The following is a 27,284-nucleotide window of genomic DNA, read 5'->3' as shown; positions in this document are numbered from 1 at the left end:
TGTTGTGTAGTGTGTAGTAGTTTTATTTCTTACCTTTTACCCTTTTGTGTATGTGTATTTGTATTTGTATTTTGTATTGTATAAATAATATCTTAAATGTTAAATATTTCAGGCCTTATGTTCGTTTTGATCTAGTTTTTAAGTTGTTTTAGTTCTCTTATGGTATGTTGTTTATATAATGTCTTTGTTTTCTACAATGTATTCTATTTTTTGTAAATCTTTGTATGTACAGGGCTCTTTTGTAAAGCAGGCCTCTGGCACTGAAAAGACTACCCTGTTTTTAAATAAAACTGAATAAATAAATGTCTGGTAACAGAAGTACAATGTTTAGGTTTCTTCTAGTAAAACTAGAACCATGACAATTCTTGAAAGGTGCTATAATGCACATGTTTATAATAAGAAGAAATCATTTGTAATAATGAACTAGTCTGACTCTGAACTCTCAGCTGAGTCAAAACTAGGATTGTAGGTGTTCAGATGGAAACAGAAGTAAATGCTATTGAAATAAAAAGTGTTAGACACAGTTTGTTCAAACAAAGTAAGTATACACACCATTCACACACCGACATATACAAGTATCACATCTTGTAGAATTTTTACAAGCTCACCTGGCGATCTGTCTCAAAGGTTATCATCTCGTGGGTTCCTGATGTTATAGTAAGAAGATGTTCCATGACGTAGACATCCGGCTATAGAGCTGTTAATGACTGAGATGTTGAAAACATCGTATACCTGCTCCAAACGATTGTTGTTCTTGTGCAGTCAGTAAATCATTTGCAAGTAAGTATCCCCCATTATGGTTTAAATGCTGCGAGATCCAACTTTGACAAACTGATTGAGGTATATGTCATGAGTAGCTTTCTTTTTTCCCCTTTTGAAAATATTTTTTTTCTCGCCTGTTTGTAATGGAATAACATACGCCGGTGGTGCATAACAAAGATTGAGCATGCATTAAATTGGATGACACTTTATTTTTATTACAAAGATGATCTTTTCCGATGCTGAATTTTAAATGTCTATTAAAGACTTCCATACCCTATCGTAATGCAATTGTGTTTCAGGATCTTGCCTCAGTCGGTGTGGTACTTTACTCTTAGACATTATGCAATAATGGTGAAAATAATATTTTTCGTTTCTTAATATCAGCGTTTTCCTTCACACCATTGAAAGTGACTTGTATTTATTTTGTGACTGAAGATAATCCGATGAAGAATTTGTAAAAGGTTAGATTCTTTTAATTTAATTTGTATTGTCACAAGTGATTAATTTTAATGGATAATAAGAGGATTTTAGTCTAGTTATGTGTTATTTTTTCTTAAATTCTTTTTTTTTTAATTCTGGGGGGGGGGGAGGGGCGTGAAATGAAATACTATCCAGATTGATATCGGAGTTTTGTATTTGTCAAATTACTCATTTAAAATGTTTTTAATATAAAGAGAAACCAATAAACATAATTCTCAGATAAAACTTTCTATATAGGGGATACATATAGATGGTAACGGTATTTTCACACTGGTCTATTTTGCTCGAAACTTCCCAATAAGCTGGAAGATAGATGCCGATGTACAAAACATTTTATTTCTTTTTCGATAAAGAAAATGTTAAGATAATTTTCATCAAAGTCAAATCAGTGTAGGCTTCAGGCACTCTAATCAAAATAAAATGTATCAGTCGTTTTTATTCGAGAATAACGAAGCATTTACAAACATTTATGCGGAATATAAATAGCGCGATGTATGTGTTAATCATGGTACAATTTTAACGAACCACATTTATTACTATTTATTTCACAGCTAGGTCTACTCTTTATATATATATACATAGCTAATTACAATGTAAATGTACATATTAAAAGTGTAATTAATTCATTGGCAGTGTTCACCGGGATCATGATGATAATGAGAATAATTATATTAAATGTTTGTCAGCATTATATCGACTATACGTCTGTATTGATAGGCATACTCTGATATGATTTATTAGCCTGGCAGTATAACATCAATGAATACATCGCTGTTTGAATACCTAGAGAGAACAAACTAGCTCCTACTGCAGCTTATCTTGCAATGCCATAGTGTTACATCGGGCAGTGCATGAAGATATAAAACTAGATGAAATGGGCGGAAAGAGGTTTAACACACAGGTTGGTACGATGAAAAGAGACAGGGGCGGGTTGAAATTAAAAGGGGGGGGGCTGAGGGGTGGTTTGGAACATATAGGAGCGTGGTTTATCACAGGGGTGAAAACACATGATGGTTTGTTAGACGCCGGGGCGTACTTTGGTGGAGGAGTGGAGCAACAGGATAAGATGCAGTGGCGTGTTTTGGTGAAGGGGATGTAGCCAAAGATTAATATGGAGGAGTCATCGAGATGCTGGGTTGATTTGATAAGATGTTCATGCTGGATCAAATCAGTATACGTTGGTGTTTGCCTCCGTCAATGGGTGTAAAGGCAATCATGGCGAGGTTTCATGGTGTTATCAGAAATAGATTACGTACTCTTACATGCATTTAAACATGGTCTATGGTCTAATACCAAAACTTTAAAATCGCACTTGGCCTTTTCGAGGGGATCCACCCTGATATTCAGTTGGTTTTTATAAGAGCAGAAAAAATGAGAGGAACAGGTAAGTGGAAACTTTACCAACATCGAATTAAATTAAGCTATTTATGCATTCATGAAATTGCGACCAATTAAACCCAAATTGGCAACTCTATGACATATCATGAAGGTTCACTCCTATTTTTCTGACCTGTTTCTTCATGTTTCTGCTTACAAACTTGATATCAGGGTGGATTTTCCCCTTAATATAAATAAACATTTAATCTTTAAAAACACTTTCAGCATATCCAATTTGAAAGTGCGTGTTCAATATTTTTCTCACGTAATTTTATCTTTATAAAGTTATGATTTAAAACATGAAAATTCCTAGGTAAAACGTGATAAAACATTTGAGAAAATATCCTGATATACCTTCACGTACCAAACTTTCTTAAAAAGTAAGTATAACCATTAAATTCATGTGATCCACCTTTATGTTGTTTACATGTACATTCATTTTGGCGATCAAAGCCCAATATTCGGTGACTTTCTTACCCTGAAAGTGCTGTACCCCTATGGTTAACGCGAACCCTTCATATAATACAGTAATAAAGAGGAGTGGAAGGTAAATTTATGGTATGTCTGAATAAACAAATCACAATCGTCCATGAATAAGATGCAGGGTGAATTGTGAGAGGTCGATCACTTGATTATCTAATGGCTATCAACCATACTTATAACTGTCAAGCTTTTGTATGATGGATCATTATGCAATAAACATTGAATCACTGAAGCATCTTCTGGAGCTGCTCTGCATGTGATGTGTTGTAGCGACATCTCACTGAAGCAGGTATAAACACACCAAAAATATTAATCTTGAATACAATTACTACGAATAGCTTTCTTGTAAACTGAACATATTTTGAACTTTAAAAAAGAAGAGCATTCGAGAAGTTGTAAACAATGTGTCATTATTTAAATTGCTAAAAATACAGTCTATATTAAAGTTATTCCTTTATATACCGTTAGCAAACAATTATAAAGTATCAATTATTTGAAGTTTAAGGAATGGTAACCTTTTAACGTATATACTGCAGCAGATGCCTTCATAACAATATTCTGATTTTTTTTTCTTCTTTAGTTTGGTTATCTTTATCAGACAATAACAATGTAATACATGTATTAATAATCTTAAATATGTTTACATAACAGAGTGTTCACTTGCATATCAAAAATCCTAATATGCTGATGTCTTCTCGTTGACAATAACAACGAAGGTAACCGGGTAACCAACGACAGACAGGAATTAAATATCCCGGAGATACAGTCGGAATAAAATAGAAACGATAGATTTATTCTGTTGTCGGAGTTTTTTAAAGCTGATCAAACATGTTCAGAAACTCTGAGTAGATCTGGCGGGTTGCACTGGAATTCCTAATCACTATAACCTCAAGAGTGACTCAGACACAATAATAATAATAAGAAGAATAATCCGCTTTTATACAGCGCTTAATACATCTACGATGTCTCTAAGCGCTTTACAGATACTATTACCCCGGTCATTGGATTCAATACTTGCTCTAACACACTGTGTGCACAATCTCCACTCCCTGTGGAGCATTCCAGCCAGACATTACTTGACGCTCAAAAACTGATTGACCAACAATGATGGTCGCATCCTACCGGGTACCCATTTAACACACCTAGGTGGAGAGTAGCAAGTGCATGTTAATATATTGCCAAAGGATATTAGTGTCGGGTCGGGATTCGAACCCTCGACCTTCGCATCCCCATTCAAGCGCATTAAACCACTCGGTCACAACACTCCTATAAAGTTCACCTACAGGTTGAACCCTGGCTAGCTTGTGTAATAACACGATATAGACCGCTTCTACGAGACTGACTCTACAAGAAATGTCGGGTGGAATATGATAATCCGGTTTGGCTTGATTTGGCAAATATACACAATGCCAGACTTCATTATATTTACCATATTACTCTCACTCTAACCCTATAGTTCGACCCATGTAATAGGCATCTAGTGCAGTATCATATTGTTCACTTGCAGCGATGTCTTACTAAAGACCTATCATCTTTATGGTCATAACTACTAAGTCCTCAGCAGCTGAACTCGTCTTATATGTCGCACCTCCTTACAAATGGATTCTGTTGATAACAATTTCTGGCTTTTTGGTTCATAATATGAAAATCAAAAGAAGTCAATACTTCGAATCCAGTATTACTGTACACATTCTAAAGTCTTTCGCAATTCGCACGGTTCAGCTGTCTTCAATTCATACAACTGATATGTTTTCCCTAAACTGATCTCCTATCGGACTAGCCTTGCTGCATTCATCAATGACTTGGATTTCAATTTCTTCTTCAATATCTTGTTCATTTCCTTCCGGGCTACCTCGTCGTTTAGGTGGTAGTGATGGTGGTGGTGGTGGTGGTGGTGAGTGGTAGGATGTTATCATCATAGGTTTACATGATCTAGGATCTTTCTTAGGTGATTCCCCTTCCTCACGTATCTCTGATGGGATGTGATACCGAACTGTTTCCGGGTGAATAGGATGTACTACCTTAACACCTCCAACCGATGTAGCATGCCGTTTGGGATGACGTAGATGGCGCCCTCTTTCTGGGTCACTGATAGATCCAGGAGGCACTAAACAAACCGAGAAAACAATATATCACATGATCGGTTAATGTTTTATAGGAGCAGAAGATTTGCATTCGTACAATGTTTTATTTGTTTCGAAACAACTTTTCCTATCAAATAATCTCAAAAGTTCAACATTAGTCTAGGCACTGGTCTCGAAAGTACGGGTCACCCTACTAAACCCCTATACTTTGACCTCTTATCGTTACTGATACTATTTAAGTCTTTTTAAAAAAAAATGACGTCAGCCTAACCGGAGTCGCCATATTTAGCCTGTCGAGCTTACCAAACTCCCCCACCACATATCCTTCAAAACGAAACAGACTTACTTTATCCAAATGGCTGTTCATTGGTTGACTCACTTTGTATAATATGGACAGCTCTATTACATCCATCTACTATTACCTGTGTATTTTGTTTTACTATTAGTCTTCAACGCAGATACTTACAGTTATCGCTAGGAGTCCAAATGAGCTGAGGTCTCCCTCTTCGTCTGTAATAACCGTAATGTTTTCTCGTATCAGCGTCACTGTCTGTTACCCCGCTATGTGCAGCACTGAAACTTTCGTAAGGTAGAGAAATATAGCCTTCGGAAGGACTCGAAGGTGCTCGGTAGTGAATCGGATGAGATCGTACGGTTTCGGGTGAGCTGCTACTCGGAGTACCATGATGATGACGTGCATGTGGATGAGAGCCAGGACTGAGCAAAAAAATAGAATTGTGATATATTTATGTATGTTTCCAAATGACTGTAAAAATATTGGTAGAGGGAAGTAAAAGTAAATATTTGTAAGACGAGCAAAGCGTATGCAAAAAAGGTTCCCCTGCAAGTTATTTGTGTACTTGTACTGTCCAGGTTACTAGCTTCCCGGTACACGAGGTTCCCTGAAAATAATAACAGACTGTGCAGTAACATGACCTTTTTTAGTCGGTCGCAAAGGGCAATACAACATCATTTTTGCTAACGCCTAAGCCTCTGTTTAAATGTTAAGTACTTACTGCCTGTGTTTTCTTCCCGGTACACGAGCTGCTCTGATAACAGATCGTGCAGTAACATAACCTCGTCTTGGTACCCGGCGATTCGATCGGTATCGGCTAGGACGATACACGTGAATGCTTCCTCGTTCAGATGATTCCATCTCAAAATCCACATCACTCGACTCTTCGCTTGATCGAACAAGAGAGGGCGATGTAGTCAGTGACATACGAGCACGGTCACGTGGTCTGGCTCCTATACATGATTTTAGAAAAATATATTCAAGACAATGAGATTACAACTTGATCAAAAGTAAATTTACACATTACTTCCGCTAAATCTCATCTAAATATTTCTTTTCTTCTGTTTTTTTTTCTAGAAGACATAGATAATAACTAAAAACTGTAAGAAATCATTCATTGACAAGAAGAGCAACTGCTTCAAAATAAAATGATCAATACAATGCACTAAAAATTCATCTTTTTGCTCCTTTTTCTAGCAAGACCACCCCTCCCTTGATGACGGTGCCCTCTCAAAAATTCGAAGGGCCCATCACTCTTCACATGCATACCTTCCAGTGTATGAACATATCTCCTAGGTGCGTAGTGGTTAGCCTCGGGAACAGTAGGCATGGGTGGAGACGCAGTAAAGTTCCTGATCCCGTGTTCAACGTCGCTATTGGTCACTGAAGGATGATCACGTGATACATGTGAGCGGCTAGAGCTTGAAGCTGGTGAATAATCTTCTCGTTTCTTATTGGCGCATTGGATAAGCTCAAACTGCGCCGCCTCTATACGCATGCCGGTTGAGTATGCCCGCTCTAACTCTTCACGATTTGACGATTCATTTGTGGTAGACAGAGAACCATTGCTTGGTCGTTTGTTACCTGGTAATGGAAATGGGATGATTTGACAATTTGTAATAATAGTAATTTAAATTCCCAAGTGTATATCCCATAGAAATCATGTTCCGGTTACGTAATATGTCATTATTTGTTCGTACATTTCAAAAAGTGGTTGATAATGCTACTGCCATTGCTTCAGGTTGATTTTATCGAAGTTTCGATTACGTTGCCCTTTTTTTAATTGCATTCCTATCAAACGTGCACGGATCGGTTTCTATTACTTTTCTGACTTAATATCAATGTGGATTTCCACTTCGAGCGATGTAAATAGAATTGTTACTTAATCAATCAGAGGATTGACACTCATTAATAAATCTGCTTGAGACATGGACTAACTACTTTATTACTGTGCAATGAGATACCTCGTGATGGAGAGGAGGAACTATCTGCCTGTGACCCAGGTCCATCTGATTTACTTCCTGCGTGTACAGGTCTGACGTCATCCAGGCGTGCATACGTGTGATAACGACGACAATATCCTGAAAAAATTGTTTGTTAGAAAAAGGAATCAATGTGAATATGCCTCCTCGTGATGCATTCCAGCAATCTTATAACATAATCAAGAAACATTTAACAATAACGCACCTTTTCTATTTACATGTGAAACATTGATTCTATTCTTTGAAGAAAAAAAAAGAGAGAAAAATGTTGCCCTTTCAACAAAGCGTCATCTATAACAAAACTTCATCAAATAATGGTGACCTGCTCTGACACATCATCGTCAAATCAGAAACGATTCTTTTCATGGGATCTTTTGTTTTACTACTTTGACATTTTGCTGTTGTTGTTTTTGTTGTTATTGCTTACCTCTGTGAGCAATCTCTTCTGGAGGGATATCATAGAGTCGTTCATCGTGTATCATTAGACCACAGTCACTGAGACTAGCACTAGACCCATCAGATCTAAACGTACTCATACTGGGATAGATAGATCCATCATGATAGTCAAAGGTAGCGTATGGATCAGCTAGTCCGCGATGACGACGAGGCTCACTCGCATAATCACCTTCTTCTACAATGAACAAATAAACACATTGGAAAATTAGTAATCGCTTAGCAAAAACATAATTTGCAATACAAACAATTTCCTACAAACTGTATTTAAACATAAATGAATTAGATAATAATATTTGCAGTTAAGCAGCAAAATAAAATGGGGACAGAATATGCATGTAGTGATAGTTGTACCAATAGGAATAAGAAGTAGAAAAGAACAAGGACAAGACGAAGGAGAAGAAGAAGAAGAAGAAGAAGGGAAGAAAGAAAGGAAGAACAAAACGAAGAAAGGAGGATCAGCGAGACAAAGAAGCTAAACTTAGATTCTTAGATCATGATCACTTTGCATTACCTTCATCAGCATTGAATATCCAGGGTGTTTGTCTCACAGCTATTGTTTCAGCTCTCTCATAAGCTCCCAAGAAGGGCTCCCTCTCTGGTGGTAAGTGTACAGTGGGACGGTTATTGTTTTGCTGTCTGTGAAAAAGATAACAATGAAAGCTGTGTTGACGGCATCATCGCTGAGTGATACAGGGTCAATAATATCACTAAGCATCCTGCGTCATTGTCGTCATGCTGGTAATAAACCTACTTGTATTTCATTATCTTAGAATAAAGATTCACATTCGATAGCCATCCAACTATTTTGAATTTCTAGGCAAACATGGTAAATAGTATGACAGTTAATACTTACGACGGTGAGTTTCCATTGCTTTCACGTCCACTCAGCGTTTCAACGACGACATGTTGGGATTTGACCGACTTCTTACGACGTCGACGACAACCATGAATGAAGTAACTGATGAAACCGAGTATGACGAAGAGTGTAAGAATACCAAGGATTGGTCCGAACAAGCGAGGGTCTTCATAGAATGCTAAAGGTCTTGACGTGCTTTGTTTGATCGGAGGTGCTGTACCTGTTCATATAATGCATAGTTGAAAATAACATTATGAAGAAATGTACAATAACAATTACAAGCCACCTGCTATTATCTCATTTGTCTGAAGCCCCGTCTTTCTCTTAGCATGTTAAGCCTATTGTTTCTTCTTTAAGTGGACAGTATACTGTTTAGGACCAAATCGTTCTCTCTTTTTACACAACGAAACAAACATGTAAGAGCTGCCACGGAGTTGATAAAGAGGTACATGCTGTAACTACACTACCTATATGACCATATTCTTGCTCAATGAGCATCACCGAAAAGAGAACAGCGATGTAAAAGTAACAATATTTCCCCCGTGATCTTAGGTGATATGATATCGTTACTGGAGCCACGGGCCTTAAGAAATTTCTAAAAGATTCCTCCCTCTTTAATTTTGACGATACCGGATCCTCCTCTATTAATAAAGAGGCGCTTCTCTTGAATCCGCCAAATCTCTACACTAGGACTGAATTTGTAGGGGGAGGGCAAATTTATAGAGACACCTCACGTAGTTAATTAACTAAATACGGTATAACTCTTAAAGATATACTATACCTGATCCACTGAATGCTACGGTAGAGACCCGGAAGGGGTACACGCTCGGACCAGCTGTATTCACTGCTGTGACCCGGAACTGATACCAGGTCAAAGGTCGAAGGTCATCTACTGTATAATCTCTCGTATTTCCAGGGAGATTATTTGCAATATTCTCCCAATCATCTACCCCTAGTACCTGTAAGGTAGGTAACGAAATCATTATGACTCATTAAAGTGTAATACTACAAGGTCATGGAAAATAAGAACATAGTTTGCTTCAACGTTGCAAAGCAAGTTTTCCTTTACTTTCATTTGTATGACTTTTATTTTGTAGCGTGGTCATGTTCATGAGATTCTTTAAACATTAAAGCAAAGTATTTGTTTTTGACGAGGCAGTTACCCATACGGGTGTGTAACTATACCATCGTGCATCACACTCACAGATGAAGTTCCAGAGCCCCTCTTTCAACCCACTTCAATTATAAATGTCAGGTACGATGCACGGCAGGATTGGTCTGTTTTGATTATCGATTATGACCTTGATTTGGCACAAATCGAATAATACTAATGTAACAGAATAGTGTTAGAAATCTAAACTAGCTCCAAATATTCAATATATTTTAATCTCCTTCAATTTTGAAATGTGTTTACTCCAGCCTGATGCGAATTACAACTTGAATTGAATATTGAATATTGATAAATGTCAGGGTTTTTCCCAGTGAGTCGTTATAGAACTTTCTCCACGCCATGACATCATTTTGTAGTAAACAAATCCGTTTTCCCAAAGAAAAAACATGAGAAGGTGTATGGTGCATGTTGACCTAACATTCAAATCAGATTCCAGACTTGAACATATCTTTGGTTGATTTGAAATGAAATTCAAAGTATGAACAACGAAATATTGACAACACCAATTTTAGTTCTGTACATATTTAGAAAATTAAAACTCGGAAATGGTTAAAAATAGATTGATTTAGAATTGATAAAAGTAAGATTTTGAATCCAAACCTGGTACTGAATGCTATAAGACTCGATGGGGCATCCACCACTCTGCCAGCTGGCCAAAACCAATGTAATACTGGAAGCATTAGTGAATGGTACGATTTTATCCGTTGAGGGCGGTATGGGAACTAGAAGACAGAGAAGGGTGAGAACAATAGCAAAAATATAGTACACTTCTTACACATATCAAGAGATGAAATATATCAAAGGAAAGTTATAACCTCAAATAATACTCAATGGTTTCCAAGTAAGTAAGAACTTCGGAAAAGCTCAATATAAGCGAAAGACCGACAATTTTGGAAAATGTAATGCACAAGACTACTGATAAGAAACAAACCCCGATTTGATGACGTCACGGGAGGCTATTTCTTTGTGCCATGCTTATTGAAAGTGAATATCAGTATGGTATCAAAAATACAGTATTTTAATGTGGAGCTTCTAACATAAATTTTAACTAGTTAAAAACTGGCGAAATATGCAGTTTTACTCAAACTTCAACGACCCAAGTAAAATTGCAGTAACATGATCCAGTAAATATTCTCGGTTTAAACGTGAACGTTTCCTGTTCTGTCTAATTTAAGGACACCTTTATTTATTTGGAATATATGATATGTGAGTGTATACCATTCAATCTTTCAACGTGTGACTGCACTTACAATTCAAAATTCTGCAAGTATAATAGGTCTGTTTTGTATTTATATTAGTGAAAATGAAAAATGAAAAAATAAATTTCTCAATAATTTAGAATAAAAATGCTAACTTGAGCTTTGTAACTTTACCAATAATATTACTCTCTTATTGCATTTGTATGTTTTTTATGACTTGGACATTTAGTATGAGTCTAATTGTGAAAGTTTCAATTTTCATAATTTCCAAGGCTTAAATCTATTTGTGATATTAGTAATAAACTTTATAAAAATGTACTTACTTTCTCCTTGAGTGCTGACTGAGAGTATATCACTGGGTTTACCCACACCCAGCTTGTTACGAGCTGTGATATAAAACCTATATCCAGTACCACATAGAAGATCAGTAGCACGGAAACTACGAAGAGAAGCATTCACATCAAAACGTTCCCATGTCTGCTCGTGTGTCCGTTGATAGAGTAACTGAAAGGCTGTAATGGGAAATTAAGATATGATTAACGTTCGACTTATTTCTAGTTACACAATGTGAGTGTTTGGAAGGAAACGTATGTCAACTCCCAATATCTCAACGAAGTACAATCTCTAATAGTAACTTTTGTAAAAGTGTGAAGCACATATAAAGGCCTTTTCTGTGAAGCTACTCAGATTTATAAAAACGGTGGTTACAACAAAGTTTAATAAATCATACAAATAATGTGAGTGTTAAGAATTCAAATATTTGGGAAATAAGCAAAAGTGTGTTGGATGTAATTCTGTGGCAAGTTAGCAAACAAATGTGGGAAATTTTGAAGATTTGGACACGACTATTATATCAGTCGGATAATCAGACGTTATAGCCAATACCATGATCCTTTATTATTGTTTTTTCGATTTTCTACTTTACCATCCACTACTAACTTTTAATATGTTAGTCTTTCACAGTGATATCTTTCAGTTAACTTACCTACAATCGACGAGCCTCCATTTCCGGTTGACCTCCAGTTGACCTTGATTGCGTTGTTAGATGTTGAGCCAATGGTAAGTTGTGGTGGATTAGGAGGGGCTATTAATATCAATTATAAAGGAAGTCATATTTTAGAAAATATACATGAACTCAATTGATGAATTTGAAATATGACGCACTAACTAAAGAAACTGAAACTTAGTGGAAAAGCCCTCCCGAAGAAGCAACTTTACTTATTCTGAGAGATTTATTGTATTGTTGCTAATTAATCTGCAAGATTCCCCGTCAACGTGGATGAACGCGGTATAAAAAAAAAACAATATTCTTAGCGTATTGTTAAGTTTCTGGGAACTGCATGGGCATCACCATTTTCATGGTAACGTGACGTACTAGGTGAAGTCGTTTATGTAGTAAACGTATTCAAATTGATTGTTGCCTGCTTCCTTCCCACGTGTGTGCTAGTATATCTTTTGTACCATAATAGTCAAATCGCAAACTGCATAATATAAAGTGGTGCTCTTCTGGGGGTAAAGGATCCCCAAAATGAATTAGATTTGTAAATTGCTATATGCTGGTATTTTTTAAATAAATGACTTATGATTATTTCCCTAATATATATTTTTCACCAATTTTTTTTTCTTTCTCGCCTTCTCAGATAAGATTTCCCCCTTATCAATGGTATGGGTTTCGTTTTTTAATTTAAACGTCTATCCTACCCTCAGGGTTGCATGATACAGTTACAAATGCACCTATTATCAAGAAGATCGCTGCGCCTTATCACGTTAAAAGATATTACTTATGTCAAGAATATCTTCATTTATAAATCTGTTATAAATGATCGTAAGGAATATGGGAGATCAATAAGCAGGAAAATTTCGTTCTTCAGCATTCCTTAACCCTTTTTTTTTTTGGGGGGGGGGAGGGGGGAGGGGGGTGAAGTTTCCTTTAAACACAGCCTAATTTTAGCATTCCTATTATAGGTGCAAAACTATGAACTATTATTTAACTGTAAGTGCGAGTGATGAAAAACAATAAATGTTATCTGGGGTAAGGATTAAAAATAAGATGCATACAATATGAGAATCTTTATAAGATGTCATTTGAAACTATTAACTGTATTTTTCCCGTGAAATCCTAAAGGCATCATTCAGATGTTTGTTATACACTAGAGTAATGCAGTTGACATTGATAAGTGAAAAGGTAAAATGCGAGATACTCACATAAAATAAATAAACTCAAATTGAATCAGCTTACATTCGATTTCAATGTGTTACTTACCACGTGGAGCTCTTAATCATTATGTGTGCAAATATTGATTTATTTACTTTTCAAAACAAAAATTCAAATACCATATTCCACTTTCAGAGTAAATAATCGAAACATGAAAATAGTGCAGAGTTACATTTCATATAGCTTTAAATTCATAATCATGCAAACATCATACATGCAAGAACGTGCACAACAAGATGGATACCTGTTAAAATGGCAGTGTAAACAAAACTTTTATTAAATGATAATGTAATCTTATTTAGCTATTAAATACATTTCAACTTAGATAAAAGAGAACATTGTGGTCAGCCAATCCTGAACAGAAACATCTCCGTTAATTGCATACCCATTCAATTTATTACTAGGACTACTAATGTCCCTTGGGAAATGGTTAATTACCTGAATAAGGCTGAAAGGGAACTAGTTGGGGTGACGTGGAAAGGGTTCGGGAGTCCGAGTGTGGAAATTAGATTGGGGGAGTTAGAGTGTGGGAGTCCAGGTGTCAGTCAGGCTGTGGGAGTCCGGGTAAGGGATTCAGAGTGTGGGAGTCCAAGTGTGGGAGTCAGAGTGTGGGAGTCCAGGTGTGGGAGTCCAAGTGTGGGAATCAGAGTGTGGGAGTCCAAGTGTGGGAAGTCCGAGTGTGGGAGTCCAGGTGTGGGAGTCCCAGTGTGGGAGTCACAGTGTGGGAGTCCAGGTGTGGGAGTCAGAGTGTGGGAGTCCAGGTGTGGGAGTCACAGTGTGGGAGTCCAGGTGTGGGAGTCCTAGTGTGGGAGTCCTAGTGTGGGAGTCAGAGTGTGGGAGTCCAGGTGTGGGAGTCAGAGTGTGGGAGTCAGAGTGTGGAAGTCCAAGTGTGGGAAGTCCGAGTGTGGGAGTCCGAGTGTGGGATTAAGAGTGTGGGATTCCGGGTGTGGGAGTCACAGTGGGGGAGTTAGAGTGTGGGAGTCCAGGTGTCAGTCAGGCTGTGGGAGTCCGGGTAAGGGATTCAGAGTGTGGGAGTCCAAGTGTGGGAGTCAGAGTGTGGGAGTCCAGGTGTGGGAGTCCAAGTGTGGGAATCAGAGTGTGGGAGTCCAAGTGTGGGAAGTCCGAGTGTGGGAGTCCAGGTGTGGGAGTCCCAGTGTGGGAGTCACAGTGTGGGAGTCCAGGTGTGGGAGTCAGAGTGTGGGAGTCCAGGTGTGGGAGTCAGAGTGTGGGAGTCCAGGTGTGGGAGTCCTAGTGTGGGAGTCAGAGTGTGGGAGTCCAGGTGTGGGAGTCAGAGTGTGGGAGTCAGAGTGTGGAAGTCCAAGTGTGGGAAGTCCGAGTGTGGGAGTCCGAGTGTGGGATTAAGAGTGTGGGATTCCGGGTGTGGGAGTCACAGTGTGGGAGTCCAAGTGTGGGATTCAGAGTGTGGGAGTCCAGGTGTGGGAGTCCAAGTGTGGGAGTCAGAGTGTGGAATTCAGAGTGTGGGAGTCCAGGTGTGGGAGTCCAGGTGTGAGAGTCCAAAGTGTGGGAGTCCAAGTGTGGGGGTCAGAGTGTGGGAGTCAGAGTGTGGTGGTCCGAGTGTGGGAGTTCGAGTGTGGGAGTCAGATTGTAATTAAGAGTGTGGAATTCCAGGTGTGGGGGTCAGAGTGTAGGAGTCCAAGTGTGGGATTCAGAGTGCGGGATTCCGAGTGTGGGAGTCCGAGTGTGGGAGTCCAGGTGTGGGATTCGTGTAAGAGTCGGATTGTTTGAGTCACGATGTGGAAGTCAATGGTCGTATTTTGTGTGTGGGAGACAGATTGTGGTAGTCAGGGTTGATAGTTGTAGTACGCTGTATTGATTGTAATTGTTTTATTTCCATGATAATAGTAAGAGGTGACGGTCATGAAGGGATATTCTTCGGCCTACAAAACAACATTTAAGCACTAAACATCGTATGATGAGAGAACAACACAGAGACAGTCATCTAATATTTCTACACGTTTGTCTAAAACGAAATTTTAATGAAGAAATAACAATGCTTGATCAAAACCTACCATATAATTTAGTATTTGTCTTTCAATTAAACAATTTTTTTAAAGCTAATATTTCAGACACATGGCTAGTCACAGTGATATGAAAAGGGTAGACCTATCCAACGTTCTTAATTTTGAATGCATTTATTAGAGTATGAATTAAATTTTTCACCTAGAAATTGGATTGCAGATGAAGAAAGCCTTTTGTGGGATAGGATTCTACTGAGCAAATTATAGCAATGGTTATCAGATCAAACATGTTTTTTCTTTACATCAAGCTATTCAAACATATAATATATCGTCTATAGAAACAGAGAGAAGAAGGGCATTAAGGTTTAGCTTACATAGTGTTAACGCTCTTCTTGCTCACACATACCAATTTGTCTCATGCGAACCAGAAGGTGTTTTTATTCCGTCTCGACGAAAGCAATGTATTGTTGTATCAATTTGAATGGTTCAAACTGGTTAAATCTAGTTTAAACTGGTTGAAGAGGTTGAAACTGTCCAAATCGTGGAGATGCGGTAGAAGGTTGTATTGTAGGGTATACTTGAACAAAATGGGAGATTAATGCTCTAAAATCCCTTTAAATCTATTTAGTCTCATACACATTATTCGCCGGAACGAATAAAAGGCATTTTGGTTCACAGTAGATAATGAAAACATTTGTCTGAAATGAGTGATGGAAGCAATGAGGTACTTACTACCCGTAGTATCGTTCACCACTGCATCGGGCGTGACGTCAGAGAAATATGCAAATTAGGTCAAGTCCAAACCATGCACAATGTAATATATTCACACGTTAGATATTGTCATATGGGCTGATAAATCAATTAATTCTTTAATGAAATCATGCAAAATGTTTATAAATCATGCGGGTTGGGGAGGAGCATGCACGTTTTCTATATTATAATACGTTTCCCTCATGCTTCATGCATTTGATTAAATTACATTAGAAAGATTTTATCGATTTATCATGTTTAATATTATCATTTTCCCCATGATGTGGCCTACACATGCAAGATCACAGCAAGCTTTTATAACATAAGTTAATTATAGATTCAATATTCATGGAAGTTTATTCAATTTAAGTTTTCAAAAGAGGGAAAGTAATTATGTTCATGCAAGTACATAACATGCAGCAATCCGTCCATGCCTGCACCAGTTCAGCATGCACTGGTGCGCATGCGCATGCATTAACCGTTTTCTCTGCCTACTTACCCAGTACTTGAACCCGTACAGTAATAGAATCTGAAGACCCATATTCATTGATCGCACGACAGGTGTAGTTTCCTGCGTCCGTTGACTGCACTGATTGGATGACGAGAGATCCATTCTCCAGGATATCTATTCGTCCGTCAGGTTTTAACACGTTAGGCAACCTGCAGTCAAAATTAGACATCATCGTTTATCTTCACAGTCTGGTTCTACAACTTTAGGTAATCTGCAATCAGTCTGCTCTTAAAACATGACGCAACATGCAATCAACAAATGACATCGCATAAATATTCAGACCATGTAATAAACACGTAAGGAAATCTATAATTGTATACTGACATTATTTGGGATTAAGAATAACCGCAACTTCTTGCTGTTTAAACTTCTTCCTCCTGTAGTAATACTTCGAACCCAAAACTCTGTTTGATTAAAAGAAAATTCTCAATCTGCATCATAATGTAGCTGCAGTATTTTATACATCAATATCCAGCTAAGTATGAATATTCTATTGAGTCTAGACCTTATTCATAACCCTATGTATTATGTCTAGCTGTGGTCGTAGCTTACCTGTTCTTCTTCCATTCTACAGTGAGTACAGGGTCTCCTACCGGAAGACAATCTAAGGTCACGCCTCGTTTCCAGGGAGTCATTAAGGTCGTTGAGAAGGACATGATGCGAGCCGGTACTGAGGAAAATAATCATTTCCATTTGTTTATTATTTTACATGAATGAAAGATGTACATGTACAAAAACCCAGATTGCTTTGTTTAGATTTACAAAAATATAGTCTGCGTGTAAATATTGTATTCCTTGATGATATATAAAAATTGAAACCTCGGGAAATCAGAATCGCTTTAAGACCTTTTTATAAGCTCTCATAATTACGAAATGCACTATAACGCCTTTGCGTTAACACAAAAATCACCTTCGTATTTTATTACTCAGCGAGTTTAGATAAACAATACAATCATATAAATTGTTATAACCAATTATATAATTTGAATTTCCACTCGTCCTCATGCAGGTTTCAAAGGAAAATCTTACCTCTCGACATGGGTATTTCAGTAGCGATTCGACTTGACTCTCCCTGTCCCGCTATCGTGCTTGCCTTTACCCAGAAGTCATACTCATAATCCGTCTGTAAGTCTTCAACTAGATAGTAATACGTGGTAGGATCCAGCTCCTTCTCCTGACGCACCTGTCGCAAAATCAAGATCAAAGTAGCTTCATTCAAGTGCCGCATACATTACATTTCATGACTATGAAATAATACAACGTTGGCCTACACAAAGATTAGGCATCCGGTTAAGGAAATTCATTGGTGCGAAGGTAGGCTTTACTTTAATCTTCAATAGGTATATCGTAGCTCTACTTCCCGCTACCTGACGGAAGACAATAACGAACATGTCGAAGGAATCAGAGACGTTAAGGTCGATTATTTGGAGTGAATTAGTTATAAACAACAGCATTTATATTCCCGCCATTTTCTTGATCTGAATTTTCTCGGCATGTGGAAGATAGTTGACGAATGTCAAAACTACCACCAGTAAGTTTCAAACACGCAATTCTATAATTATTTCATAATTATATTGTTTGTATATTGAAATGTTATCAAATATATAGATTCCAACCCTTTGGATGAATGATTTGTTCTAACCTCGTTTTCCCCTTCTCGATACTGGATGTTAAGATGATAGTGTGTTATGATTCCATTGAGATAAAGTGGAGGAAGCCAAGACACCATGATACTGGTAGGGGATGCAGCATGAGCCTTGATATCAGCTGGTGCTTCAGGAACTGGAGAGAGAGAGGGAGAGAAAGAGGAGAAGTACTTCTGGTAATTGCTCATTATTTGCTTTATAACTACTTCAAACTGCAAACAAAGATAATGATTCGTGCATGATCTAACAAAACCAAAGTTTCAGTTTAAAAGAATACATAAATTACGATTTCAGGACAACTGCCTGCTGGTCCTGGACCATCACCTCTGGGTAGGATGTGTCCGGTGAGAGCACTTGTCCAGATTGTATTTTGTCCGAGGGTAATTCTTCTGAAACAAATGTCCTATGGTCGTTGTGCAGATACGGGAAGGATAAGTTTTAAGGCTTGTATGAATAGTCATTTGACTACTTCCTCGTATATTTTCATAAATCAAATAGAATTTATAATAACATGACTTACATCGCAGAACAAAACATGACTTTTTATTTTTGCATTTTTCTTACCAAACCGAATCTCAAACTACAGCGTATGATTTGTTTCCTGTATAGCCAACACACATTCTTGGTGACCTTCATCCTCGTACTCTACTATACTCAACTCTACTGTTGATCATTCTTACCATCTTGTTCTGTCCTTACTATCTTCTCTTCGCTTCTCACTCCTTCCCCGACCCGTGTATGAGCAACAACTGATAAACTGTAATTGGTGAACTTCTGTAGGTTGTGCAGCTCAGCAAATAACTCCGTCGTTTCGTAGATTTGGTAATCCAGCTCGTCTTCAGAAAAAGATATATTAGACAGAAAAAAACCTTGATGTATTTAACGTCCCAACTATTAAAGCATACTTAAAGGGAAAACGAGTAGGCTATTTTGTCCGACCCTTTTCCCCTACCAAGAAAACCAAAACCAAATTAAATTATAGGATATCATTTGCGACTCATTCATCATTATATTGATCAGGAAAACATGACAAACATTTTCTTTAAATAAAAAGCCACTGGCAAGTCTAAAAGAAAAATATTGCATTCTAAAATTGGTTTTCATAGGGATAATATTGCAATTGTCATAACAAATCTAAACTTATGATGGTACATCGGTGACTATGGTAACACCTCCGTTTTCTCTGATTGGTCTGTAGTAGACTCTGTTTCCATAGTAACCTACCTTCGTTCTCTCTGATTGGTCTGTAGTAAACTCTGTATCCTTGTAGTATTCCATTCAAAGACACTTGATCAGGTGCATTCCAGAAGACCATAATACTTGTAGACCCGACTGATCTCGCAGACACATCATGCGGAGCCTCACTGGGAACTAGAATGGAGATGGCAAGTGGGGAAAGTTTGATTGTTAAATAGGGAAAGATCGTTTGAAATAAATAGGGGAAACACGTAGATATATACATAGCAATAGACAGATAAGGAAAGATATCGGGGAGTAACTGAAAATTGGGAGACACGAAGGTATTTCGGGACCTTCAATTTATGACACTCCAGTTTATTGATCAAACAAGAAAAAGTATCAAACATTGGCCTAAGAAAGCGTCATCATTATGAATATTTGTTATTTATTTAGTTTCTACACTTTTCCAGATACAATAACTAAATAAAAGAGCCCATATAAATATGTATATATAATGTATATATAGTCGTTACTCGGGTTCTTTAAAATGAGCTTAGCTGAAGCAGCATTAAAAATAATAATGCGTGTTCCCAAATAAATGTATTCTGTTTATCTTCATTATCTTAAGATACGTAACATTTTTTGTGTGCAAATTATCAAATCAGATAATGTGATCTGCCGCGGGAGGAGGGGTATGAGAGAGGATGAAAATGTGTTTTGCCTTACCATCTTCAAGGGTAGTAACAAACTGTTGAGGAGACCAGGGCCCAACATTGACACGATTATAAGCCCTCAGTTGAATAGTATAGCGCGTGAACTTCTTGAGATTAGTGAGTGTACGACTCTCAATGTAATTAGTCTCAACTGGAACTATTCGAGATTGAAAGGGTGAATCTGGATCACAATACTGAATGTGATATCCCAGTAGAAAACCATTCTGAAGGTCTGCTCGAGGTTGCTATGGATCGGAAGAATAGCATGATAAATGATGAAACAATGATAACACAAATAAATTCATGTATAATCAGTATTACGACAATGGAATTATAGTGGTGATATTATGGTATTATAAAATGTTAATATTTAAAAAAGATGATATCAGTTAATGCAGTGGTTTAACGTTTACACATGAGCCTCTCTATATACCTCAGAAAAGAAAATAATAATCACAAGGTTTCGCATTTGTATTTTATTTTTCAAATTGGAAAGGGAAAACCATAATAATAACAATTGGATCAATTTATATAGCGCAGCTACTATATAAATATACTTTACTGCGCTGTGATGAAGAAACAAAATATGATTTCCATTTTTACCGATAAAAAATAGAATGTGAATTATAGATGGAACACATTGAATGCTTACCCTCCATGTTATCTGAATGCTTTGAGAACTCAAGGCTTCAATCTCAATGTTCAAAGGAATCCCAGATGGTGCTGAAATGAAAAAGTGCCATTCATATGTGATTGCATATATAAATAATACCAGTCCATGCGGGCAACTACACAATGGCACTCATACAAACTTCGTTATTACAGATGTTTTAGAGCGATATTGTATGGGTTTGTGTTCTATCTCTATTCCTGACTTTAGTTCTTATCATAAAATATATGTCCCATTAACAAGCAATATGCAACAAGACAATATTATATTTGTAAAGCGCTTAGAGACATTTGTATTAAGCGCTATATACAAATTAAATATTATTATTATTATTATAAAATACGACTAAACTAGTCCCAGATTTAGCGCGTGCGAGGTTCTTTTCGCTATTGTTTTTCCCCTCACCTCAGTTCCACTCTCTCTCTCTCTCATTTTCTCTGATTGGGATCTGTTTCACCCACTTCGATCAACGGACACATGTCCCCTTGTCCTTTCCCGTATCTACGCTACCCCTCAAATATACCAACCTTCTTCTTCCGTATCAAAGAGAATCTCTTTGCTGGGATCACTGATTCCAATCGCATTGAAGGCGAATATCCTCACATGGTATGTGTATGCAGGATGAAGATGCTTGATGCTGTATTGATATCCAATCAAATCCGCTGGTACATGTTCCTGGGGGAGACCCGTTTGCCATGCATCTAACAAAGAGAAACATATAGGCATTTTATTGTTATTTTTTAATACGAGGTAAATATGTGAAGCGATACGCAACGCCATTCATTCATAAATTTATTTTTATTACGTCAAAATCGCGCACTGAATTGACAGGGAAGCTGAATAAAGATTGATTAAAGATAAAGGTGAGTTCTGGTAACGTGATTGCATTGTGAAAGAAAGGTGTGAAATGCATCATAAAGAGTTGATCATGTAGCATGTGAGTATTGGTGTGTACTGCAAGGTTCTGGAGTCATCAAATTCAATACAATTTGGCTCAGTCTTGGTAAAGTAACAAGCACACTACACAGAAAGATGTATATGGGACAACCCAAATGGTGTCGGGGCTAGTACTACTTGATTTCCTTATCTTTCTTTGCTCATTACTCAGCCAGTATACATTTTCTTCCAAAATTGTTTGGCACATGACATTTGTTTGTAATCTTGAACATTCAGTGTAAGTTTCGTTAGATTCTGCGAGAATTGATTTTCTTTTTTTAACCAGAACTCAAGTTTATCTTTAAGCTTTTGCAGTAATTCAATGTTTTTTACATTATGTACAGGTTGTATTCTATTGTTTTGCCTTGCATACTTGTTTAATGATGTACATACATTTTGTTGTTGTTAATAAACTTCAAACTTCAAACTTCATTCAATCAACAATATACGCACTAAGAACCGTTCGACCGGTGCAGGAAATGAAGGGTGTCATGTGCCATGAACGAGTAACGATATATCTATCCTACAAGTATCGAAGTATTAAGTTACTCTCACCTGATGCGTTCTTGTATTCAAGTGTGAAACCCGTCACAGGACTGTTGCCATCAAATGATGGTTGCCATGACAATAACACGCCCCTGCTTGTCTTGTTAACAACGTGTAAGTCAGTAGGGGGCTCGGGCTTTTCTGTAAGAAACAAAAGTAAAAAAGAAATTGGCAAGATCCATCTTCCTTGAAGTGAATGTACAATATCATTACAGAAAACTGACACTTTTTAATGTATGTATTTAGGCCCTAATGTCATATTAACAACAGTATCAGAAAGATTTTAATCTAAATTATATTTTCCTTTTGATTTTGAGATGCAGAAATCTATCTTCTGTGATTCATCCTAAAATCACGCCCTCTATATGTTCTCAATATACAGCCGTATCTTTTGTTGAAGAACGTTTTTTTTGTTTGTTAATGAATAACGTTTTTCAAAGACCATTCTCGGCTTCATATTATACATGAAATTATTGTTAAGAATTTACATATGATTAGTTTTAAGACGACCTGCATAGCACAACGTTGATAATACCCGTTTATCTGGCATCAAGTGGTAGCAATGCTTAACGTGATTAAATAATCCATGTCGATAAGATGCGGGGTTCCCCAAGGAAGCATTTTAGGCCAAAATCACCTCTAGAAATACTACGTGAACATGAAAAGAAGAATAGTTGAGAAAAGCCCAGACTTCGTGGGAATAAGTTCCCTGAGTAGACGTCACTACCTTATGAACAAAAATGTATTTAGTGAGTGAGTCATACCTTGTACCCAAAGCTGGATAACATGTTCATCAGCACCATGTAGATTCTGAGCCAGACAGATATACGTGGCTGTATCATCACGTACAGCAGAGAAGATAGTCATACTAGATAGTACACTATCCCCATCAGTCACTGTCTCGATGTCATAGCGTGCAGTGGTTAGTCGATTGAAAGGGACATCATTCTTAGACCACATGATCTCTAGAGGTTGATGACCTGTAGCTATGCATTCTAATGTGATACTCTCAGTCAGCTCTACAGTCACGTTCTGCTGCTGCTGCTCAAACGTAGCAGGTACTAGACATAAAACATACAGAGTTCATGTAATGGGTGTTATGAATAGGTTTCCACCTAAAACAAATTATGATCTTGAAACATTGAAATTCCAACGTGCGTAAAGGGAAGGAAATATAATTATTCTATAGAGAGATGCAATTAGTGCTACATATGTGCTTAGTTAAACGAGTAGCAGGTAATACATTTTCCTTTTTATTAACATTTGAAAACAAATTATTGTCGTCGTAAAGTGAACATGTATTTGCATTCTAAAGCATACATAAGAACATAATTATTGGAGGAGACTAACGCACATCTATCTCTTTTTTCGAGTTTCTAGTATGATCCAAAAGAAAATGATTTAGCTTCATACCAAAAACAGTAAGTGTTGCTGTCTTGCTCTCCATCCCGACGCTGTTACTGATGTGACATAGATAATACCCAGCATCCTCTACGCGGGCTTCTCTGATCACAAGAGATCCATTCTCCTGCATCTCAAACCTGGGGTCATCCGGGAGGTCACGGAAGTTTGTTGTCGTAATTGGACCTGTCATGAAGTCAATAATGAAATAGTTCTATATCAAAAACGTCAGCAAAGGACACAACTGAAGCAATTAACACAACAAATTGAAACGATTTAACACTACTATAAGTCTTTCAGGGTGGATCTAAAAAATAAAAAAGAAGAGAATAACCAGTATTAATGAAATATAGAAAGAGTTTATAGCGAATGGAAATATCATTACGAAACTATGTAGAGAGAGAGAGAGAGAGGGGGTGTGGGGAGGAGGAAAAGGGGAAAGATGATGAACGTTTCGGTTAACAAGGAGAAGAGAGATAGATGAAGTTCTTACCAGGGGCTTTCTTCCATTGTACATCTGGATTTGGTTTACCATTAGCCATACATGCAATCACTACGGTATGGTTGAGGACTACCGCTGTGTTATGAGGTTCCACTACGAATCGTGGTGGCACTGTGAAGACATGAATACAACAGAGACATTGAGTATTAAAACATAGCTGCCAACATTAAAGGTGTCTTGAAAACATTTTGCTGCCATTAGCTATTCTCGCAAAAAGAAAGGCGCCATTGCAAGTTAGGTCTTGCTAAGAAAGAATGAGTAGATATGGCGCCAATTAATGTTGGTCACTTTGGATTCCTACCATAATCATCATACAGGGGGTGTTTCACAAAGATCCTAAGTTGAACTTATCTCTAAGTTGGACTTAAAATAGTATGGAGAGCCATTTGTAGCCTTATAATGAAATATATTCAAAAGTAAAAATTCAAGTATTCTATACTTTTCATGAATTCCACATCAAGAACATGAAATCTCCAATGAAAATAGAAAAAATGAATGATTTGAATCAACATTTTATACCTTGTAAAATAACTTTTACAACATGTTTCAAAGATGCTAACGGCTTTCCATAATATTGTTAAGTCCAACTTAGAGATAAGTTCAACTTAGGATCTTTGTGAAACACCCCCGTGAAGGCTGAACCGAGCTGCATTAGGTTCAAGTATGAAGTAAAGATAAGATTGACGAAGGGTAATCACATCCTTAATTTAATGATATGAAAGACAAAACCATTACCATAATGGTAAAAAGTAATCATACTATTATGACAATAGCATACTCCAACCATTATCACAATGGTATACAGCAATCGTAACCTTTAAATCATAATGACATAAGGTAATTCTTTCTTTTACCTGTATCATGGGGTATAAATCAATAAGAGAATCCTGCCTCATAAGTGCAAACAGGAATGGTCCTTACCAAGGAACATGAGGAAGCAACATTCTGTGTATTCAAATGTTATTGAAATGCCGGGACATTGTCTTCTTGGCATAAGCAACAAGAAAAGACATATTACCTTGTATAGTAAGAGCTGTTGTATAGTTGACTGCAGCAGCCAAGTTACTTGCTTCACATGTGTAACGACCATCATGCACAGTAGAAGCATCAGCTATTAACAAGGAACTAGAGAACGTGCCATTTACAAACTCAATTCCGACTCCATGAGGAATAGTCTCACCATCTTTAAGCCATCGGAAGTGAATAGGGTAATCACCACGTGTCACGATGCACATCAGTTGAGTTCGTTGACCTTGTCGAAGGGTGAGGGGTTCGATGGGTTGAATGACCGGAGGAACTGTGGGGTGCATACAACAAAATTAGACTTTTCTTTAATCAAACTGTACTTGGTGGAATACCAATACCAACAGTATATTGACTGTATTTCCATTACTATAGAGGGCGATAGACCTGTATTCTGTCTTATAGGGATGAATTCTAAGGAGAACCTTCGTTCAGTTTATCCCGATAGTAAGACTTCCCAAGACTTATTTACTACCGGCAAAACAAGTTTCAAAGTGTTTTTAACTACAGGCTCATGTATTTCAATCAGAAATGGCACATGTAAATATCAACTTCCTTTTATATATACACCAGATGGAAAGTAGCAACTGTAGTTTCTATCTGACATGTTTCCATGCAAGCAGAGTCAAATATATTTTGTATTGACAAAGAAAGAGAGAGAAAAAAAAATTGATTTAGGGATATGTTTAATATTATAGTATACCTTTGACAATGAGGTCCATATCAGATGCTGATCGATCCCCACGAGCGTTGCTCGCCACACACGTATACTCTCCACCATCTCCATAAGATGTGACGTCAGCAATGACGAGAGTTCCATTTGGAAAGACATTGTGTCGCATAGAAGACGGTAGAGTAGTTAAACCTTTGTACCACGTGATAGATGTGATAGGGAATCCAACGACGTGACAATGAATGGAGACATCAGTGCCATCGATAGCGATAACATCCGGTAGAGGGCGTACTAAAGGACGACCTAAATCATAAAGATAATATTATTATTTGTAGGCAAGTTCAACTTTTCACGTTTGTCATGTTCTTTTGTTTTTATATATATTACCTGCTAGCTCCATCCCGGATAGGGGTACTTTAAATCAACCTGCCCGAATAGTAAACACGTCATTTCGAGCATATTGAAGAGCGCCATCATACCGGGCAGATACCTAAAGCAGTACAGCATGGGTAGTTTAAATGCACTATGCTCAAACCAATCTCAATATTACTTTTGAATCAAAATTGTTACCCTGGTATCAGCAGGATTCTTTACTAAAACGTGAAAACATACGATTGTTAGCAAAGGCAGTGTTTCGTTTAGTATGCTGATTCTCCCCACTTTTCTTTCTCTCTCTCTCTCTCCCATCATCCCTCATCTTCCTTTACTTAACAAAGGTCATTACAAAAATCATTTCCCTAAATGTTCTCTGGCCACATAATTAAGCCCTTTTCACAATATTGTTTGCATTCTATCTCGTTTCATTCGATCGTATCCTCTAAATTACTGTATTAAATGTGTTCCATAGAGCTATTTTACAAATCTAAAGGGAAAAAGAAACACACAAGTGTTTAAAGTAACCCTTCCGGTTTTTAATTTTTTTTTAAATGGCTATGATGACAGGCACACAAATATTTTATTCAATACAAATTAAAAAACTAAATAAAGACAACAACAAAACTAATTGTTTAATAGTAAGCTAGTCTATTTTTGAAGTTTGAAATGATCATCGAGGCTAACTTCCATTTCTACTGATTTCTATTTTATATTTCAGCCCTAATGTATGCCTTTTCTATTATTCGGAGGGATTTCTGATACATGCACTGGTAGTCCAAAAAGCAATATCATCTGCATACATAATAGCACTATAACCTTCATATATTGCATTTTCTTCAGTAATAATCTATCTATCGATATTACCATACAGCATGGGACCTTTCTTGCCGTAGAGTAGAGTAGGCGGGTCATCGTTTTATCAGAAGTAGAAATAAGCGTTATTATGATCTATGTTTACCTAGTGTTAAATGTCGCTAGTAGTTAAGCACCAGTTATTAAAATACCCCGGCATGAAATGAA

At 37.3% G+C, this 27,284-nt stretch overlaps 1 protein-coding gene across 1 annotated transcript in view; it reads right to left on the bottom strand.

Moving 5' to 3' along the window:
* Positions 1–4,257: 4,257 nt before the first annotated feature.
* Positions 4,258–27,284, bottom strand: part of LOC588938 (Down syndrome cell adhesion molecule homolog) — a 45,245-nt gene continuing 22,218 nt past the window's right edge. The window contains exons 8-34 of the mRNA XM_030994428.1: positions 25,920–26,192; positions 25,212–25,490; positions 24,185–24,304; positions 23,704–23,877; positions 23,055–23,351; positions 22,300–22,431; positions 21,336–21,509; positions 20,791–20,861; positions 20,152–20,383; positions 19,471–19,617; positions 18,927–19,082; positions 18,243–18,382; positions 17,630–17,783; positions 17,153–17,270; positions 16,589–16,749; positions 12,131–12,229; positions 11,469–11,657; positions 10,547–10,668; positions 9,557–9,734; positions 8,773–8,995; positions 8,431–8,555; positions 7,891–8,094; positions 7,446–7,562; positions 6,751–7,065; positions 6,203–6,434; positions 5,653–5,903; positions 4,258–5,209 (exon numbers count right to left, since the gene is read on the bottom strand). Of these exons, the coding sequence (XP_030850288.1) occupies positions 4,836–5,209; positions 5,653–5,903; positions 6,203–6,434; positions 6,751–7,065; positions 7,446–7,562; positions 7,891–8,094; positions 8,431–8,555; positions 8,773–8,995; positions 9,557–9,734; positions 10,547–10,668; positions 11,469–11,657; positions 12,131–12,229; positions 16,589–16,749; positions 17,153–17,270; positions 17,630–17,783; positions 18,243–18,382; positions 18,927–19,082; positions 19,471–19,617; positions 20,152–20,383; positions 20,791–20,861; positions 21,336–21,509; positions 22,300–22,431; positions 23,055–23,351; positions 23,704–23,877; positions 24,185–24,304; positions 25,212–25,490; positions 25,920–26,192 (5,057 nt within the window). The 3' untranslated portion in view covers positions 4,258–4,835. The remainder of the gene's footprint in view (positions 5,210–5,652; positions 5,904–6,202; positions 6,435–6,750; positions 7,066–7,445; positions 7,563–7,890; positions 8,095–8,430; positions 8,556–8,772; positions 8,996–9,556; positions 9,735–10,546; positions 10,669–11,468; positions 11,658–12,130; positions 12,230–16,588; positions 16,750–17,152; positions 17,271–17,629; positions 17,784–18,242; positions 18,383–18,926; positions 19,083–19,470; positions 19,618–20,151; positions 20,384–20,790; positions 20,862–21,335; positions 21,510–22,299; positions 22,432–23,054; positions 23,352–23,703; positions 23,878–24,184; positions 24,305–25,211; positions 25,491–25,919; positions 26,193–27,284) is intronic.

This window comes from Strongylocentrotus purpuratus, unplaced genomic scaffold, assembly GCF_000002235.5.
Source record: "Strongylocentrotus purpuratus isolate Spur 01 unplaced genomic scaffold, Spur_5.0 spur5_contig_851, whole genome shotgun sequence".
NCBI classification, from domain to species: domain Eukaryota; kingdom Metazoa; phylum Echinodermata; class Echinoidea; order Camarodonta; family Strongylocentrotidae; genus Strongylocentrotus; species Strongylocentrotus purpuratus.
The sequence above is the reverse complement of the archived record's forward strand: the minus strand, read 5'-3'. Positions and strand labels throughout refer to the sequence as shown.